At 31.6% G+C, this 19,052-nt stretch overlaps 2 protein-coding genes across 3 annotated transcripts; both read right to left on the reverse strand.

Annotated features, from left to right (window-relative positions):
* Positions 1-6,913: 6,913 nt before the first annotated feature.
* LOC147924853 (uncharacterized) lies at positions 6,914-9,163 on the reverse strand. Of its 2 annotated transcripts, none has more exons than XM_087493919.1 (9): positions 8,970-9,163; positions 8,775-8,871; positions 8,291-8,327; positions 8,110-8,179; positions 7,895-7,999; positions 7,663-7,795; positions 7,495-7,574; positions 7,315-7,405; positions 6,914-7,217 (listed from the first exon to the last, which is right to left on the reverse strand). In XM_087493919.1, exons 1-9 carry the CDS (start codon positions 8,977-8,979, stop codon positions 7,157-7,159), a joined length of 684 nt encoding a protein of 227 aa, XP_087350045.1. In that variant the 5' UTR covers positions 8,980-9,163; the 3' UTR covers positions 6,914-7,156. The 2 variants fall into 2 exon arrangements, with proteins under 2 accessions (XP_087350045.1, XP_087350044.1); XM_087493918.1 differs by having other exon boundaries at positions 7,001-7,217; positions 7,338-7,405; positions 8,970-9,095.
* Positions 9,164-13,024: 3,861 nt separating this feature from the next.
* On the reverse strand, positions 13,025-17,072 carry LOC104758590 (uncharacterized). Its single transcript, XM_010481482.3, has 10 exons — positions 16,893-17,072; positions 16,335-16,422; positions 16,003-16,114; positions 14,488-14,524; positions 14,324-14,393; positions 14,127-14,231; positions 13,889-14,039; positions 13,687-13,769; positions 13,487-13,580; positions 13,025-13,389 (listed from the first exon to the last, which is right to left on the reverse strand). The coding sequence occupies exons 1-10, from the start codon at positions 16,899-16,901 to the stop codon at positions 13,305-13,307; spliced, it is 834 nt and encodes a 277-aa protein (XP_010479784.1). The 5' UTR covers positions 16,902-17,072; the 3' UTR covers positions 13,025-13,304.
* Between the last annotated feature and the right edge of the window lie 1,980 nt (positions 17,073-19,052).

The raw sequence follows: 19,052 nt of genomic DNA on the forward strand, positions 1-19,052 counted from the left end.
ATATCAAAATAGAGTCCCCAAAACCAACTCGTTTAATAACTCCTTTATTTACCAAAGATCTAGCGGAAGCGATACTTGTCCACCCATATGAGGGGATGTATGACCATATCGGTTGCACAGGATTTAAATTCCGGTAATACCTACTTTTGAAAACCTTGGCAAACAATGAGTCTGGAACCTCAATCAGCCGCCATAATTATTTAGCCAACAAAGCCAAATTAAAACCATCGATATTCCTAAAAACCAAGCCGCCCGTCTGCTTACTACAGTGGAGCTTCTCCCAAGTTAACCAGTACATACTTCCTGAATGACCATTAGTAGTCCACCAAAAATTTGTCATTTCACTAGTAAGTTTGGATGTGATTGTTTTTGGTAAACGATTAATGTTGCACTAGTAAGATGGTAGATCTGTAGGGCGATTAATGTTCGAGAAGGTTTGAGAAGTTTGTATAAAGAGTAATAAAATGAGGAAAAGGTTCAAACTTCAAAGAGATAAAAACAAGAAGAGAAAACAATGACGAAGAGAGATCGAGAGGTTGGACTCCCGACACTGTCGAGCATAAATTTCGCTGACGTCGGAAAGTTTTGTTGAAAAGTTTGTCTCGATGTTTGTGCCCGAGAGAGATTCGCAGTCCCAAAATTAGTATTACTCATATTGTATTCTAACTTCCCGCAAGATTGGGTTTCGCCCTTATTAAATTTTGAAATACTTTAAATAAAATTTGAACCCATCACAAGCTCTCTAATACCCATTGATCCCAATAACAATTTGTGGGCCTATGGGAACCCATCCAAAGGCATAACAACTCATATAATAGAGAGCTTGTGATGCACCCATGCTGATTCTTTATTGGGAGATGGTGAACCAGAGATCGACCGAGATCTACGGTCGAGATGATAAACCCAAAAATGGAAGTCATTAAAATATTATTCTAGAAGATATTAGATAAATGTTAATATTGATTTAGGAAGTTTAGCATTATCAAGAATGTATAAATAATATTTAGATTACATTTATCCTTATCTTAGTTTAGGAAACTCATCTCTATATAAGAGAATGTATCTTGTACAATTACAATTATGAAAGTCTGATACAATTCTTCCTTTAATACATTATGTGTTTTACTCTCATCAAATCTATCACGGTATCAGAGCAGTTGATCTTGTAGATTTGTATTCTTATGAATTAGGATTTTGTTTGCTTCCGCTTTTATGATGTTCTATCTGTTTTCCGTCGTTTCTCTCTAATTTCTTTGATCTTTCGTGGCTTGCTTCTTATGCAAGCTTCTTCTGATTTTTATTTAAAAAAAACTTCTGGAATTTGGTCTTGACACACACGTGAGTGTGTTGTTTTTTTTATGCGTGGCCATGATTTGGTTTACGTACGATGGTGTTAGGCCGTTTTTTATCTTTTGGTGGATGGTGGATATGAATATAAACCATGACGGTTCGTTCGGTGATAATAATTTTTAAGCATGTTGGATGCTTGTTTTATCGGTTCGGCCATTGATTGGCCAAGTTGATGTGAGTTTAGCTAGCACAAGTGCTAGTTTTATGAAGAACAAAACATCGGATATTGAACATGAATCTATAAGATTTGTTCTGTGTATCCATGGTGTTGAAGATTGATGGTGATGATGTTTCACCAAGTTTATCCTAATTAAGAGTTTATTGTTTTATCGAGCACAACCTAAGGAATTGACTCTATGGCTGAGTATAAATGCCACGAAGATGATTCTACAGTCGAGTATAAATGCCGTTGATGACCTTACGACCGGGTTTAAACGTCGATGACCTAACGGCTGGGTTTTGTAGCTTCTTTGACCCTACGACCGGGTATAAACGTCGATGATAACCCGATGGCCGGGTATAAAACCGTTATTTTGAAGACTTGTCCAATTCTCACCTGTGTTACCACGTATGAGCTTGCCGGGGGAGGGAAGGGTATTTGGAGATGGTGAACCGGAGATTGACCGAGATTTACGGTCGAGATGATAAACCCGAAAATGGAAGTCATGAAGATATTATTCTAGAAGATATTAGATAAATGTTAATATTAATTTAGGAAGTTTAGTATTATCAAGAATGTATAAATAATATTTAATTTACATTTATCCTTATCTTAGTTTAGAAAACTCATATCTATTTAATAGAATGTATCTTGTACAATTACAATTATGAGAGTCTGGTACAATTCTTCCTTTAACACATTATATGTTTTACTCTCATTATGTTTTACTCTCATCAAATCTATCTTTCCTCCTACTCCTTTCATAACTACCAAAACCAATATTAACATATTAATTAATCAATTATATATACATACTAGATTAGGACCCGCGGTACACCGCGGGACAAAATTATTTTAACTAAAATACTTAAATTATAAGTTGTATTTGTTGGTTAAATATGCTATAATTATATAATAATTGTTAAATAAATCATATAATACCGCAATATAATTTTTTTTACATAATATTTATTTAATCAATTTAATTAGATATGTCTATTTTCTGATATCGACAGTGTTAACAAAATAATGAAATGATGTTTTACCCGTGTAATACCGAATTAATGATATTTTTTAATTTATATAAATATCGATAAACCCCGTCCGGCTATTTAACCCCGTCCCGCTATATAACCCCGTCTCGAGATATTTTAACTCACATTATATCATCTTAATTTTTAATATTTATTGTGTATCTACAGTATAATATTTATCATATTTAACTTTTAAAAAGTTTTAAATATTTTTCATATTAAACCTTTTAAAAATCTTTAAAAAAAAGAATCGGAATAGACCAAATAAAAGTTTTTAAAGTTTGAATGCCTGATAAATCAAGTTTTCTACTCATTTGTATTCAGAATCGTTTTGGTCTCTTTTAAAGTATGACTCTAAACTATTGCACAATTTTTTTGACGATGTGGGATATTGTACCCGTATTTTTTATTCATCTATTGTGTAATATATGTCCGTTTTTGAAATTTTGAATTACATCATATACAGGAAAAATCACAATTTTTATTAACTAAATGTATCATAAAATATTTCAAGATAATTTAAATATAACTTCAAATAAAAATGAAAGGGAATCATATATTTATGTTTGAATAAGGTAGAAATATTTCCTTATTTTTAAAAATCTTACCTATAATTAATTTTGAATTTTTGGTAACTAATATTAAAATCAATGCATTAAATGTAAAAACTTTCCAAAAAGTATTTTTGAGAAAAACTGCTGCAAAAATACTAATATAAATATGTAACATATATACTCTTAACTTTGCATGCTAATTAAGTCCAGCTAATTCCAAATTACCATTATCGGGGTACAGAAGAGAAACTTTCGGTAATATATGAGTTTACTTCATATAAAGATTCAAAATCAACTCGCATGTTCTCAAATTTTTTTGTGATGTCGCACCCTAATTAATCATAAATACAATGTTAATAAAATGTTTATCGACATCAGATCATTTTTCCTAAGGCCATCATTAACGGCACAACACCCTTCGTGTTCTAAGGCCAAAAAAATAATAAAAATAAGGAATAGTGGGCTTAGATCAATTTTTTTGATCTTGAATGAGAACTGATTTAAGCCCAGTTCTCTTTCGTCGTGGCTTCACGTGATTGGTCGAGATGAACAAGAAGCTTACTCCAATTTTCTTATCAACCGAGTTAATAATCCATGTGGATACAATATCATTGCAACGAGACAAAGAACCAAAGTCACGATGATCATCAGGCGGTTTCTTGATTGTTCCATCTATAAAACCAAGTTTATTCCTAACATTGAGAGTTACACAAACTGACCTTCGCCAAGAGTAGAAATCAGCTCCAGACGTGAGACGATCGGATATGATACTCATCCCCGCATGATCTGATCTGTGCAAAAAGAACGGACTTTCATACTGATCCGTCAGATTCGTCGGTACTGAATTTGTAACCGGAGGAGTCATGATTCAGATCTGAAACAAGATTGTGCGATAAGAGGCAACAACCCAAGCTCAATCAACCAAGATAAAAGCGATTAACCCCAAAAAGACTTGGGTAATCAAAGAAGAGCACATAATCAACACAATCGCAACAAGATTCGCAACAAACGATGAAAGGATCTGAAGATTCAAAGCACTCATCGGAAAACAAAGGGAACCAAATCGGAGTTATAGAAGATTGATTCGAGAGAAAAAGAGACGAAAAACAATACTCAATCGAGAAAGAAACAGCTCGAATTGAAGATGAGAACGAAGACGAAGCTCAGAATCGTCATCAATGGTGTGTGAAAAAAGTTTGTTATGCGGAAAAAGAATGAGAAATTAATTTTGCTCTGATACCATGTTAACTTTGGTGAAAAGATATTTTCTCATTAATGAACCAAAAACTATACAAAGAATATTTATAGTTTGTACAAGTGTAGTAGGAAAACTAAGCTAAAGGAGACTTAGTTATACTAATACACTATGATAAACATATAACTATAATAACTCAATAGGTAACATGACGTATGGCAGCAGTCAGAGATGTAACATCCGTGAACCAAAAACCCGGTTTAGAGGATTGCATCGGTCGATGCAAGAGGTGCATCCGTCGATGCAAGGGTAATTCTCTACGTTTTGACTTAAGTCAAACGCTGCGTTTTGGTCAAAAGAGAAAAGAAAACCCTTAGGGTCGATGCTTTTGGTCTCATTTTCGTGGTGTGGCCGTTTTTGGAGAGAAGAAAAAGAGAGAGAAAGTTCTTGAGAGTTCTTGGTGAATTCTTAGAGATTTGGGGCGTTCCTGTAGAGATCTGTAGCTGGGATCGTTTTAGGAGCTTCCTGGGAGCGTGTTCTTGATTGTTTAAGGTTTAGTTTCTCCTATGGCAAAGGTAAGTGCATGACCATGGCTTATCTAACCTAGAAAACTCATTAATCTTCATGTTCTGTGTTGTTAGACGTATTAGGATGTTGCTATGGACGTTAGGAAGCTTTCTTGTGGCTTGGGATCGAGTTTTGTGGTTGTAGGAACGAAGATCCAGCGAGAAGCTTCGGGGAAATCACGGTGCTCGACGTTGCGTCGATCGATGCATATCTTGCATCAGTCGATGCAAGTGCGAGGACGGTGCGTAAACTCTAGGGTTTTCGTGTTACGTCGAGCATGCGTCGGTCGATGCAGACTGGGTATCAGTCGATGCAAGTTACACTTGCATCGGTCGATGCAGCTTCTGTGTCGATCGATGCTTCCCCATTTGGCATCGGTCGATGCATGTGTGGTGTCGGTCGATGCTAAGTCCTGGTTTGTTATTGTCGTTTGTTGATTGTTGTGTGTTGGTTATTGATACTCTATTGCTTGTGTGTATAGCCCAGTAGATGGGAGGATTGCCTTACTGAGTGTTTATAAAATACTCATGCATTGCAATATGTGTTTGTGGTGCAGGTAAAGGCAAAGTGTGATCGTGGAATCCAGGCAATGAAGAGGAGGATGTTCTAGGGACTCGGTTTTATGTTGTCTGGCTTTGTTAGGTTGCTAGAGTTGGGTCATTAGAACATTGCTAGGTTGATGGTTCTATGATTCCTGTTGTTTTGGATATTGATTATGTTGGAATATGGTTATATTTTATTATTTTGAATATTGGTTGGTTAATTCCGCTGTTGAATGTGTTTGTCGTTAGGTGACTAGTGGGTATGGGACCACTAGTTGTAGTTTATTTTATTATATTATTATTTATTATTAAAAAAAAAGGTCGGTCGTTTAAAGAGAAATCTATTTTATCTATGAAAAATCATTAATTTTGATTAGAAACTTCAAATGAAATTTAAATTTTATTTTGCCTATAAGGAAATCAAGTTCATTGCATGGCGAAACATGTATGTTAATGGATCCATACATTGAGATGCCTCAAATTTTGGAGAGCCTGAAGTGATCTGCATATATAATAGACATATATATAGTGAAAATAAAGTACATTTGTTTTACAAAAAATAATAACAATGTAATAAAAAAATTTAATGAAACAAACTTTATATCATTTTTGTCGCACCACAAACATTTTGAATGTATAAAAAAGTTTTCCAAAAATAAAATAGCTGTTAAAATTAGGTTTTGCAAATCATGACAAAATTCTACTTTTGACTAAAGAAGGACCTTAGACCATTTCCATTAGATATACTGAGGAGAATGTCTTAATATATAATTTTAAAAATATATATTAATATTGTAAGATAATCTTTTGGGAGAATGTGAGACACTATATCTAAAGTATTTTTATTGAGCATGTTATTGTTTTTAAGACACTAATAAATAAAATATTGCTATTTTATAATTAAATTTATATTAAGATATCCAAGACAAATTATGCAATGGATATGGTCTTAAGGACCCAAGAAAAGAGTTCAAAGCTGAAGTACTTTTAAATCATGTTTATAAATAAAACGATATTTATAGTATGCGAGAGTGTTACTAGTAGCTTGTGAAACCAACGTCGTGTAGCCAGACAATAGTGGCTTTATGAACGCCTGAGGGGCGAACAGAAGGAAAGGGAAGAATATTGTGTATTTATAAAAGAAATGAGTGTTTTTTTTTTTTTAATCAAGAAAGGAGCCTTATGAAAGAAAAATCTTGATATTAAAAGTTGACAAAATCAAACCTTAAAAAAAAAAGTTGACCCAATCACACCTTTTAGAAAAGTTGGATGGATGGCAAAAATCCTATACTAAACCAGGTGGAACACAATTTATATCATAACAAAGTTTCACTAGAGGCATAATCTATTTAAAGTAGTTAATAATATTTTGTTTAGTTAGTATTTTTTTGACGTTGACCAAAAAAAAAGTATTTGTTTGATTGGTCTACAATATCAAAATAAAGCGTCAAAAATCAAAATAGCATATTTGGATGGAACACAATCCAATAATCTATAGAACATCATATGAATAAAAGATAAGAACACCTTTTTTAGGTAAATTGACATTTCATCAAAGTTGCATGTCAAGGTAATTATATAACTTAGATCTTATATAGTAATTAGTTTTGTTTGAATGTGGTTAATATAATATAATATTCATATATATTATTGATTATGAACAAAAAAGGAGAAACTTAAAAATGAATGTAGTATATTGTATGATAGTTTTGTTCTCCAATTCCTTTCTCTATGGAGTGGTGAGTTTATTGACCTTAGAGTTGGAGATTTATTGTGAGCCACACACGAACTTGGGGAATGATTGAATAATGATCCCTGCACAAGGCATAATCCCAAAATTAGATTCAGAAAATAATGTCAAGTAGTAAGTTAAATCAAATTAAAAAGTGAAGTTAATTTCATGTGTAGAGACCCGTCGTTTGGTATAAACATAACTGAAAATCCAGCCATGCGAAGAGTCTCAGAACATGTGTATGCAAATTGGAAGGGAACTATACTATCATCTGTGACACACAGAAAAAAAAAATCAGCATCCTCTCGCGATTGATATCTAAATTGTAATGTAGATTTGTAGATGACACTATACACATACTTCCTTGTGTAAGTAAGATTGGTAACGATGGAGCAAGACTTGGGCGCCCATAATCAACTTGCATGTTGTGAAGTAAGTTTCTGCAAGATTGATTTAGATTTAGGTCTAAAAATTTTGTAGCTTAAGTTTTCTTACAAATGCTGACATTACGGTTTAAAACGAGCCTACCTCCAACCGGGAAGCCAGCCGTTGATTCCAACAATAATTCGTAGGTTTATATTTGGCATTCCTGTGATATAAGGAGATGCATAATAGAGAGCTACCGCTGCACCCAAGCCGATACCTCCTAGTCCTATCATGACTATCAAAACTAATTGGATTAATAGATTTAATATAAAAATTTGATGCATACTATAAAACTAAGCATGCTATGTGTTGAATGTTGATGATTATGGGTTACCATTGTTTGGTTCATGTTGTAGAAGACTAATAACAAACAAAGAAACTAAATTGAAAGAATCAATATCTTCTTCCATGTTCTCAGAAATTTCGTTAACATCGGCCCCTAAAATTTTATACACAATGTTATTAGTTTTTAATTAAAATTTTAGAAGACATTAATTAATAGTAATACTAGTGTCTTTCTGAAGTTTGAAGCCAACTAGTATATCTTACAAGCAGTAGTTTCTACTCCACCCAAGGAAGTAATGGGACGTATTGGAGCAGTCGGACAAATCCATTTTACCTATGCATAAAAATCATAAATTCTAATTAGTAACAATTAAGTTTCTGTTTGACAAAAAGTAAAAAAAAAAACAGATATATGAAAAAATTTAACATCTGCATGGATCCGTACATTTGGAAGATTCAATTGACGTACAAAATTAGCTGAGCTGCATGCAGAAAGAAAAGACATATATAGAGTGATCAGAGATACACTTCAAGTACAGAAAAGAACACAATTTTACGTATATATAACTTTAGTGAAGTGAGAACATAAAAACTGAAATTTATGTGAAATAGTACGTCAGAGAAAAGTTATTAATTATTTTTGTCAGGTCACTAACAGTTTAATACTAAAAGGAAAAAAAAAGTTATATACAAATAAAACTTCAAATCAAATCATAATATTTGTAAAACATGTCAAAGTCAACTTTAAAAAATACTTTTTAATTGAAAATTGTCCAAAAATGTTTATAAATTGCTCTATTAGTAGAAGATGGCACTGGTTTTAAAAATTTGCTAGAACAAAATAGGTTATTTAGATACTTGAAAAAAAACGAAACATATATATATATATATATATATAAAATAAAAAGTAAAGCATGTGATTGTGTTACTCGTTGCAATTCTGCGCGATGTCGTGAAGCCAGAGTATAGTGGCCTTGTGAACTTCTGTTGGCCATACAATTTCACAGTCTCCATAATCAGTACTACCTGTACATATTGTAAAACTCTAATATATCAATTCCAAACAGAGAAGTAACTACAGAAAAAAAAAAATTTGAACAATTAATGAAAAAGGAAAAACATACGAAAAGCCATGTTGTTGATCAAATAATCACTTTCTTTCAAAAGCTTTTATATTGCACTAGCTAGAGATGAAGATTTTAAGAGGAAGGTATTGTATATTTTTATCAAGGAGTGTTAAGATATAAAATCTTATCATTAAAAGTTGGATGCATGAAAAAAATATTGTTTGTTGTCAAAAAAAAAAAAAAAAAAAAAATATTGTTTATTAAAGATTAAGTGGGGGTTATTGGTTTAAGATTTGAATAGAGTTTTAAAGATTTTAAATGTTATGTAAAATCTGTTGTTATTAGATCAAGATTTTGTTAAACTCTGTTAAAGTTTAGTGTTATTAGTTTGTGATTTATAAAAAGTCATTTAAAATCTTAACAAATATGGGTTATTGGATTCAGACTTTTATAAAGTCATTAAAAGTTTTGTGTTATTCAATTAAAACAAAAAAATCTAGGATTGTTAATGAGTTCAATTATTATGTTATTGGTTCATAATTTTAGACCATTTCTTTACAAAATAAAGTCATGGAAAGTATCATAAAAATACAGGGATTGTTTGGAGGACTTTACAAGATTTTAGAAAACTAATCAACAAAACTCTCTAGCAATCTTTAACAATCTTTCACTTATTCATTTTTTATGATTTTGTTGAACTCTTCAAAAATCTTCATAAATCTCAAACCAATACCACCCCCTAAGATCATCTTATTATGATAGCGGATCTAGAATCAATAGTTTGGGAGATATACATAATTTAATTGAAAATATAATAACTTTGGTAGTAATTATATTTTTACTACTTAATGAAACGCCATGCTACCAAAATTATAACTTTGGTAGTAACATATCTTTATATTAGTAATAAATTAAAAATATATGTAGCTTTATTCTGAAGCCGTAGCCAAAAAAGCTAGTTTTTTTTTTGTTATTTTGAAGGCTGAAGAAGTGCGTACAGAGGTGAATTCGTGGGATTTACGTCACACCAATGGTCTCATCAAAGATCTTCTTCCTCCTTGATCTGTTGGAAGTCAGACCATCAAGATTTATGAAAATGCATTGTACTTCAAGGGAGCCTGGGAAAATTAATTCGATAAGTCAATGACGATACACAAATCTTTCCACCTTGTCAGTAGCAAACAAGTAGATGTGCCTTTCATGAAAAGCTATGAAAGACAATATATTGTGGCTTACAATGGTTTCAATGAAAATGTACCATAAAGCTGCAACTGCTGATATAGAAGAAGGAGCAGCTGCAACTTCTTATTGTGTCGAGATCGATGAAGAAGGAGCTAGAGCTGCGGCTGCAACTGCTGATATAGAAGGTTGTGCTTTTGAGATGGAGCCTCCTAAGAGGATACAATTTGTGGATGATCATCCATTTCTTTATTTGTTGCTGATCATCCAATCCCTGAATATATATATATTCCCAGTTTTTATTTGTTCTTATTATGGTCGAACAAACCTCCTATATAGCTAGATGCATCGTAGTTTGTAAAAATTTAGCGCGGGCCCTCATCCATTTCTTTGACCAAGTCTGCACATTAGCACATATAATCCCAAAACTCCTTATAAGTATATGTCTAAAAAAATGATTAAATCAAATCACATTTTTGTGTTCATTGATGTTTAAGTACCATTCGTATGGTTTAACATGGCTTCTCGAAATCGAGCCATGCCAAGAGACTGCGCATATTTCCCTCCAAACCTATAAGAAACCACATCATCAGCTGTGACACACACAAGAATCGGTAAAGGTACGGTCAGCTTAGCGCGGACATTTACTAAACGAGAAACTGAAAATATATATTTTACAAAGAGACTTGTTTTTCACATACAACTCCCATGTGTAAGTAAGATTGGTAACGATGCAGTGTGCCTTGCAGCCTCATATGAACAGTCTATTTTTTTCCCCTAAGATCCTACAAATATAAGTTAGGCTTCTATCAGTAAAAACAAAAATAAAGAAAGACTAGGCAACAATAAGGGTTTTTAAGATTGGGCATGTTTAACAATAAAAACCAATATGGACTCACGCCCGCTGCTTTTTATTAATTGGTAACTTATTGGGCATGTTTACCGATAAGTTGCAGCCCATTAGTGACCCATTAAAGCATTATGACAAGACGGGACGGGTGTTACAATTGGGACAGAGGCCAAAATGCCATAAAACAAAAAAAAATCTGGCATGCCAGTGTTTAATCTGAGTGCCATCAAAAATGTGATATTCCTAAATTACCCTTAATGAAATCAGAGACGAAATACAACTAGAACAACTGAGAGAAAATTGGACAACTGGTACAATAGGACAATTAATACAATTGGTACAACTAAGATATAATATTAGAGTGAGTACAACTGATAGAGAATAGAACAATTGGTACAACTAATATATAAAAAGTACAACTAGTGAAAATGATCTATACAGTGGGTACAACTGTCATGAAACCAACTAATTATTCTAAACCCTTCCTCATTACTTCCTCCGCCATCAACCCCCGATTTTAACCTCTCCATGGCTTCCTCCACCGTCCATTTACTCACCCAGATCTTCCCTCTTCATCACCAACTCGTTTTACACCATGTTTGTTGTTCCTCTACACTTCCTCCTTCACCGCAAATCCTTGTATCCACCGCAAATCATCATCCTCTTCTTCAATTTCACTTTCTCTTCATCACCAACGATTAGAAGAGAAATCTAAGAATATTCAAAAAAAAAAATCTCTCTGTTTTTTTAGATTTCGGCGAGAGAGAGAAAACTGAAAGGAAAAAAATTAAATGAATATTAGGTTAAAAGGTTTTTGGTATTTTCCAAATATTTTGATTTAAATAAATTAAAAAAATAAATAAATAAATGTGATATGGCATTCTAGCTTTTTTTTTTGCCAATATATTGCATTTTGGACATTGATTCGTTACAATTTTGGTATTAAAACCTAGATTAAAGTCATTTTGGGTCAGAATTTAAAAAATATCGTTTTCGTAAAAAAAATAATTATTATTTGATGTTGTGTGCTTATGTTAAGTGAGTTGATTGATCATGTTTGAATTTGATGATTGTATTGATTGCTTTTAGAGTTCTATTCGCTGTGAGTGAAAATTAAAATATAGTTTGTACTAAAGTTCAAAGGTGGTTAAGTTGGAAGTCCTGCTAAATAGTCATTCGAGTAATTAAAGGAAGCGAGATTGTATGTTGTATGATTAAGAAGTTTGGAAAGCTTTGTATAAAAGATGATTATTTTAAGTGGGGAAGAATTATAACATCTCTAATTTTATAATTGGTAATTAGGCGTGTTTACCAATAAGTTGCAGCTCATCAGTGACCCATTAAAGCCCATCACTTGTAGAATGACAAAGCGGGACTGGTTACACTTAATCTCCGCAAAACTGTAACATCCTTATATTATAATAGTGGTTTAAACAAAGAAACAAAGAAAGTCACACAATTGGAAAATATTAAAAGAAACTACGTGAATCAAAATTATTGTAAACTATGTGAAACAATTTGTTTTTTTATTGTATTAAGACGAACATGATTCAAGAACTGGGAATAAGAGAAGAAAAAATTTAGAATAAAAAAATTAGAAAAAATCTAATCTCAAAACTGAAAAACAGCCATGAAAAAAATATTGTAAATACTATATTAGTTGTCTTTTTTATTTTGGGGGGGGGGGGGGGGGGGATTTTTAAAAATATTCATTTTATTATGTCATTTTCAAAAATACCATTTTATGTTGTCTATTTTCAAAAATACTATTTCTATGTATAAAATAACTAAATTCTAAGCACTAAACTCCAAATATTAAACTCTACACCCTCAAAACTATATCCTAAATGTAAAATAGAGAACTCAAATCTAAAAATTAATTTAACATAATTGTGTATAAGAGGGTAAAAATGAAAATATTCAAAAAATGGGTATTTTTGCAAAGAGGCATTCAAAAGATGTATTTCTAAATTCTAACAAATTTTCCTTTTTTTGGTATCAACTAAATATTGTATTAGTTATTTAATGGAATCAACCAATGTGACTAATGTGGGTGCATCTTAATACAGCAATTAAGAAGTCATTGAGATAACTTGGAAAGCATAAAACCCCCTTTTATTCAAGATCAAGAATCTAACATGGACAAAAGAAATCACAAAGGAAAAAAAACGAACCCTGAACAACATATATATATATATATATATATATCCCCAAGAAACCAAGCCATTATACATACTAGTATCTCAAGTCTACACTAATTTCTTTCATGCTCTCCACCAATTCATTTGTGCTCCCTGTTTTTATTTGTTCTTATGGTCGACCGTATCACCTATATAGCTAGATGCATCGTAGTTTGTAAAATATTAGCGTGAGCCCTCAAGCCCGAGCCTCGTTGTAAGCCAGTGAACAACCTCATCCATTTCTTTGGGAACAGTATAGTGACCAAGTCTGTACATTAGCAAATATAATCCCAAAACTTCTTATAATATGTCTAAAAAAATGATTAAATCAAATCATATTTATGTGTTCATTGATGTTTAATTACCCTTCGTATGGTTTAAACATGGCTTGTCGAAATCCAGCCATGCCAAGAGACTGCGCAGATTTCTCTCCAAACCTATAAGGAACCACATCATCGGCTGTGACACACACAAAAATCGGTAAAGGTCAGGTTAGCGCGTACATTATTACTAAACGGGAAAGCTAAAAATATATATTTTACAAAGCGACTTGTTTTTCACATACAAGTCCCATGTGTAAGTATGATTGGTAACGATGCAGCACGCCTTGCAGCCTCATATGAACATTCAATTTTTCCCCTTAAGCTCCTACAAAATAAGTTAGGCTTCTATCAGTAAAACAAAAATAAATAAAGACTATGCAGCATTTAAGGTAAAATTTAAAGAACAAAAAGTTTGTATAACAAAAGGGCTTGAAGAGTAATTACTTCCAACCAGGAAGCCAGCCGCTGAGCCCTACAACAGCTCGTAGGTTAATAGGATAAGCATGGCCAGTTCCATAACGTCCAAGAGCATAACAAGTCGCGGAGTAGAGAGATATCGCTGCTCCCATGCTAAACCCGCCTATGCCCACTTGAACTGTCAAAAATCACAAGAGAAAGTCAATGCTTAGCTTTAATTAATGCATTTTGAAAAATCAGGTTTAGATGAATTTGGATTATTTACCATCTGCTGGTTCAGCGGACAAAAGATTAGCAATATGTGAAGCTGAGGCATCTAAACCTTCCAAATCATCATGACCGTCTTCAGAAATTTCCCCAACGTCAAACCCTGATTATGTAACTACCGTTAATTCAATTTTTCCAGTTTCTAGACAACAAAGAATGATTGTTGAAGTTTTCAAGCGAATGAACTGATCTTACAAGCAGTGCAGGTAAATCCACCAAGACTTGAAACAGGACGCAAAGGAGCCGTTGGACAAATCCATTTTACCTGTGCAACAGCATTATGTTTTTATTAGAAACTTCAACATAATGTAATGTGACCGAAAAAGATTTATAACAGAACATGTTTAGCAGATTCTTACATTTGGAAGACGCAAGCTTTCCATTAGCTGAGATGAGCTGTATCAAAAAACAGAGACATTGGTGAGAAACGCATATATTTATGTTTCAAATAGAGTTTGTTCTGATTAATACACAAAACGTGGAATATCCTTTTCAGTATGAGAGATGAGACGAGAAAATTCTCAACCAGCATTAGAAACTAAGTGAGGCTACTGGTCCCTCAAAGCCATGAATAAGGTATATACAACTTTTTTTTTTCAGATTACAAACTTTAATGTAACTTAACTGAAGACATTTGAGAGGAAAGGTATAAGGAAAATATCCTACTATATTAATTGAGAAGTACAAATATGAAACTAACCTTAAAATGTGTAAAAAATTACATTCAATTGCCATTAGAAAAAATTAACTAATTTCAATAAATATAATTAATTAAAAATAAAAATCACTCACAGATCAAATATTAAAAAATCTAAAAAAATCTAAAAAAATATTTTCTTTCTCTAATAAATTATGGACGAAATTACTAATTATTTTTTTTTTAAATATATAAACCAATCAAAATTTAAAAAACTAAGATTCTATATCCAAATATACAATACAATTATTTTTAATAACTAAATTCGAAGATTTTGTTAAGTTTTCAAATTATTATTCTCCTATCATCTTTATTTTATTTTATTTACAAATTGTTTGGAATTTTTATATAATACTTATAATTTAAAATGCATATTTTTCTGCATATATTGTGATTTGAATTTTTTAAAACGAAAATATATTACTCATTGTATGAAAAAATATGTGTTTTAATTTCCACATTGGCAGCTTGGTAAAACTAAATTTATATAAATAATAAATTAATAATTTTTATTTGCTCACAATTATAATATTAAAATTACTATTTTATATTTCATAAAATAATGATGCAAATACAACAAACAAACAATATAAAACTGTAGTAATACGTCAAAAATAAAATACTATAATATTCTAAAATAATTAGTATTCAAATAGACTAATAGATATAGATTTACACAAAAATTTAAAATAAATATTATCTCAAACAAAATAACTTTTTTAAATAAATAAAATAATAATTTTTTTTCATTATATTATAAATTTTTTTTAAAATGTTGATCCGTGCTTTAAGCACGGGATATATCCTAGTTAATTATTTATTTGAGGCGCCACAACATTTATATACAAACTTTAAAGAGTGCAAAAAAAATATGAGCATATATAAAATTTGTAGGTGGAAATTGGTATTAGAGAACATGCCAAAAAATAACTTTCGAAAACCTTTTTTCTTTTCTTCCATTTAAACACCCAAAAGTTGAAGCTTATGAGAAAAAAAAAAAAAAAAAAGTTGAAGCACCATGCAAGAGTCTAAGCTTCAAGAGGTTACTGTTTGTTCAAAAAAAAAAAAAAAGCTTCAAGAGGTTACTTTGATAGATTAATTCTTCTATGACACACACACACACACACAAAAAAAATGAACCATAATATATACAAAGAAGCCATGTGAAGAGTGTTACCTAGACCCATTGTCACCAAGACCGTGAAGCCAGACCAGAGTGGCTTGATGCTTTCCTTTGGGCCTCACAACATAAGTCCTTCCAAATTCGTACCCCCTTGCATTTCTACTACCTTCAAAGATTTTACCAAATACAGAGTCACAAACAAGTTTCAAGCAAAAGAATATCTTTGTTTTTCTAAAAGAGATAACAAGAGAAAACTTCAAGCCAAATCCCAGATTAATCTCTGGAATCTATCTTATGGTTAAAATTGTTCACAAGAATCACTAACATTTCAAGATAATATATTAATATTAACATGAACAATCAAGAAGAGAAAAAAATAAACAAACCAGAACCCATGCTTTGATGAGAATAACTCATTTGCTGTTCAAGTGTACCGACTCCTCTAAAGGTTTTGTAGTTTGTCTTCTGAGAGAGCTTTCAAGTTTCAAAATACAAACAAGTGATGATGCTAAATATATGAGAAGGCAACGGGTATTTATACACCAAGTTAAAGGGTTGATGTGGAAATGTGGAATAAAAGAAAAGAAGTGAATCTGAATCATTCACAATAGGATGCTTCAATGTGTACAACAGCTAACCAAAACTACTAGAAAAGGAATGAAAGAAGAAAACCATAGACGTATAGAGGATGCATCCGTGGGAAAGGAGTGCTTATATAAGTTTAAAGAAATTAAAATTAGGCATTCTTTATAAACAAGAAAATAAATAAATCTTTTTGGAATATAGGGAAAAAAAATTAAAATTAAAACCACATCAGAGAGCTAGCGGTAATAAGAAACAGAGAGAGAATCAATGCCTTGTGGGCAGTGGTGGAGGAAAAAAAACAAAAAAAACACGCGCCTATAAGAATATTAATTCTATATATAAACAATACACATTTTTACCTGAAACATTAAGGCATAATCCAGAATTGTAAAAGAAGACAAACTTCATATATAGTTCAATCATTTATTTATGAAAATAAAATAAAATTAGATGATTGATTGATACCCATTAACCAGAAAGCTCCAAATTCTAAACTTTGTAAGAAAATCTTGCAAACAAAAACTAAGTTTTGATTAAGGGTTTTGTTTTATCTAAGGATACTGGATATATAATAAAGATTTGGATCTACCTAAATGATGGCAAGTATTGAAAAAAATGTAAGAGACCAACCTGGATTTTTCAGGTGGGGTGAAGAAGATATTGAAGAAAAAGACACAAATCTTTTTGATCATTTTCAACGCTTTGTTCATTGTAATGTTCTGTTTGTCATTGATAATGGTTATTGCCCTGTGCCCACCAATAGATTCAAATCTTTTGGGTTTCTCTGTACCGGTGAGTCAAGGACTGAGGAGCCCCATTTCGCACAAGTGTATTAAAATAATTCACAAAAAAATATTAGTTTGTTAATTCTCTTAAATGGTTCGTTTCTAAAAATTTATTAATATAAATATTTTTAAAAATCAGTTTGTATTATGATTTTTAATATTTATGTTAATAAATTTTAAGAACAAACCATTTAAGAGAATTGAATTTCTAATACAAAGCTTGAATCGAATACACAATCGATAACAATAATTTTAATTTACTTTTTAATGATAATTAATAAAGAGGTATGAGAACAAAAAATAACAAAAAAATAAGAATAATTGGATCATGTATTTATTTTAATTGCATGTAATATATTTTAAGATAAATTATATCCTTTATGTAAACCAGATTTTGAAGACAACCAAATATTTGAAAGTAGGTATGCACAGTTCATAATATAAACAGAATTATACATATATATATTTAGTATAATATATTTTTATTTTATTGTTAAATTAATAAAATAACCCTAAAACTAGTCCCTGATTAATCTCCGTTTAATCTTCGATTTTCTCGTTAGGCGTTAGACCCACCTCGACCGCCTGACTAGCGCCTAGCAATTTCTAAAACAGAAATTAGTAGTAATGCAAAACATAAGCGTACTGCAATTATCAAGTATTTAATTTGTGAAACTGTTTACAAATATTTGAAAGTTTGTAGCAATCTTTATAAGTTTTCGAACACTTACAACTTTTAAAAACTTCCGAAAATTGATTTATAACATATATTTTCTTAGATAATTTTTTAAAAATATGCTGGTAGTATTTACTAGTATATAATAACTAAAAAATATGCTGGTAATATATATATATATATATATATATATATATATATATATATATATTTTATCGATTTGAAATTTTTGCCATGTGTAATCATATACAATCTCATCGTCTACAAGATATTTGTTCTTTTTAGATTTCATCCAGATTTCTGTAGCAACTATATAATCAATCTTACCATGATATTTTTGATGTCTCAAAGCTCCCATGATTTTTCTACAATCTACTGTTTTCTTAAAATCATGGACATTCATCTACCATTAAAAACGGTTATAGAGAACATTTCGTACATAGTAAAAAAACATAGAATAACAAAAGTCAAAACTTACTTTACCTTTTATCCATGAAAAAAATATTGATGATTTCATATCCGTTATGGCAAAACAGTCGTAAATGGCAATCTCATAAGATTATAGATCTTTAAAAGTCTTTCCAAATCATCTTGAACATGTTTGTTAATATCAGAAACAACAACTAGAAGTTTGATTTAAAGAAATAAGATATGGGCAGACTTTCGGTACAAATCAACAAGAACTATGAAGAACAAGCGAATTGGATTTTGTCTACTGAATCTCTGTATTTTTTGTTAAAAGTTACATGTCTCGAACACTTTACAAAAGCTGATTATTTAAACTAAATCCTCAACGAGGTTCCTCCTTAATCTCCTCCTGCAGTCTCGCCCCCGATCCTAACAACAAAATCCCGACCTCATCTCTGGTTGACTTTGTCCTCCAGTTCGAGCCCTCTTCTTGGGCCTTCGGCGGCCCACTTACCGGATTGGGGTTTGCTGATTAGCGGGTTTACCGATTGGGCCTCTAACTCGGGAAACCCAACACCAACAATGTTGAACATCACTTGTATCAACCGATTTAAGAAGCTCGTGTATTCCCCTCATTCTTTAAAACCCTT

This window comes from Camelina sativa, chromosome 17, assembly GCF_030686135.1.
Source record: "Camelina sativa cultivar CO46 ecotype springtype chromosome 17, ASM3068613v1".
Taxonomy (NCBI): Eukaryota; Viridiplantae; Streptophyta; class Magnoliopsida; order Brassicales; family Brassicaceae; genus Camelina; species Camelina sativa.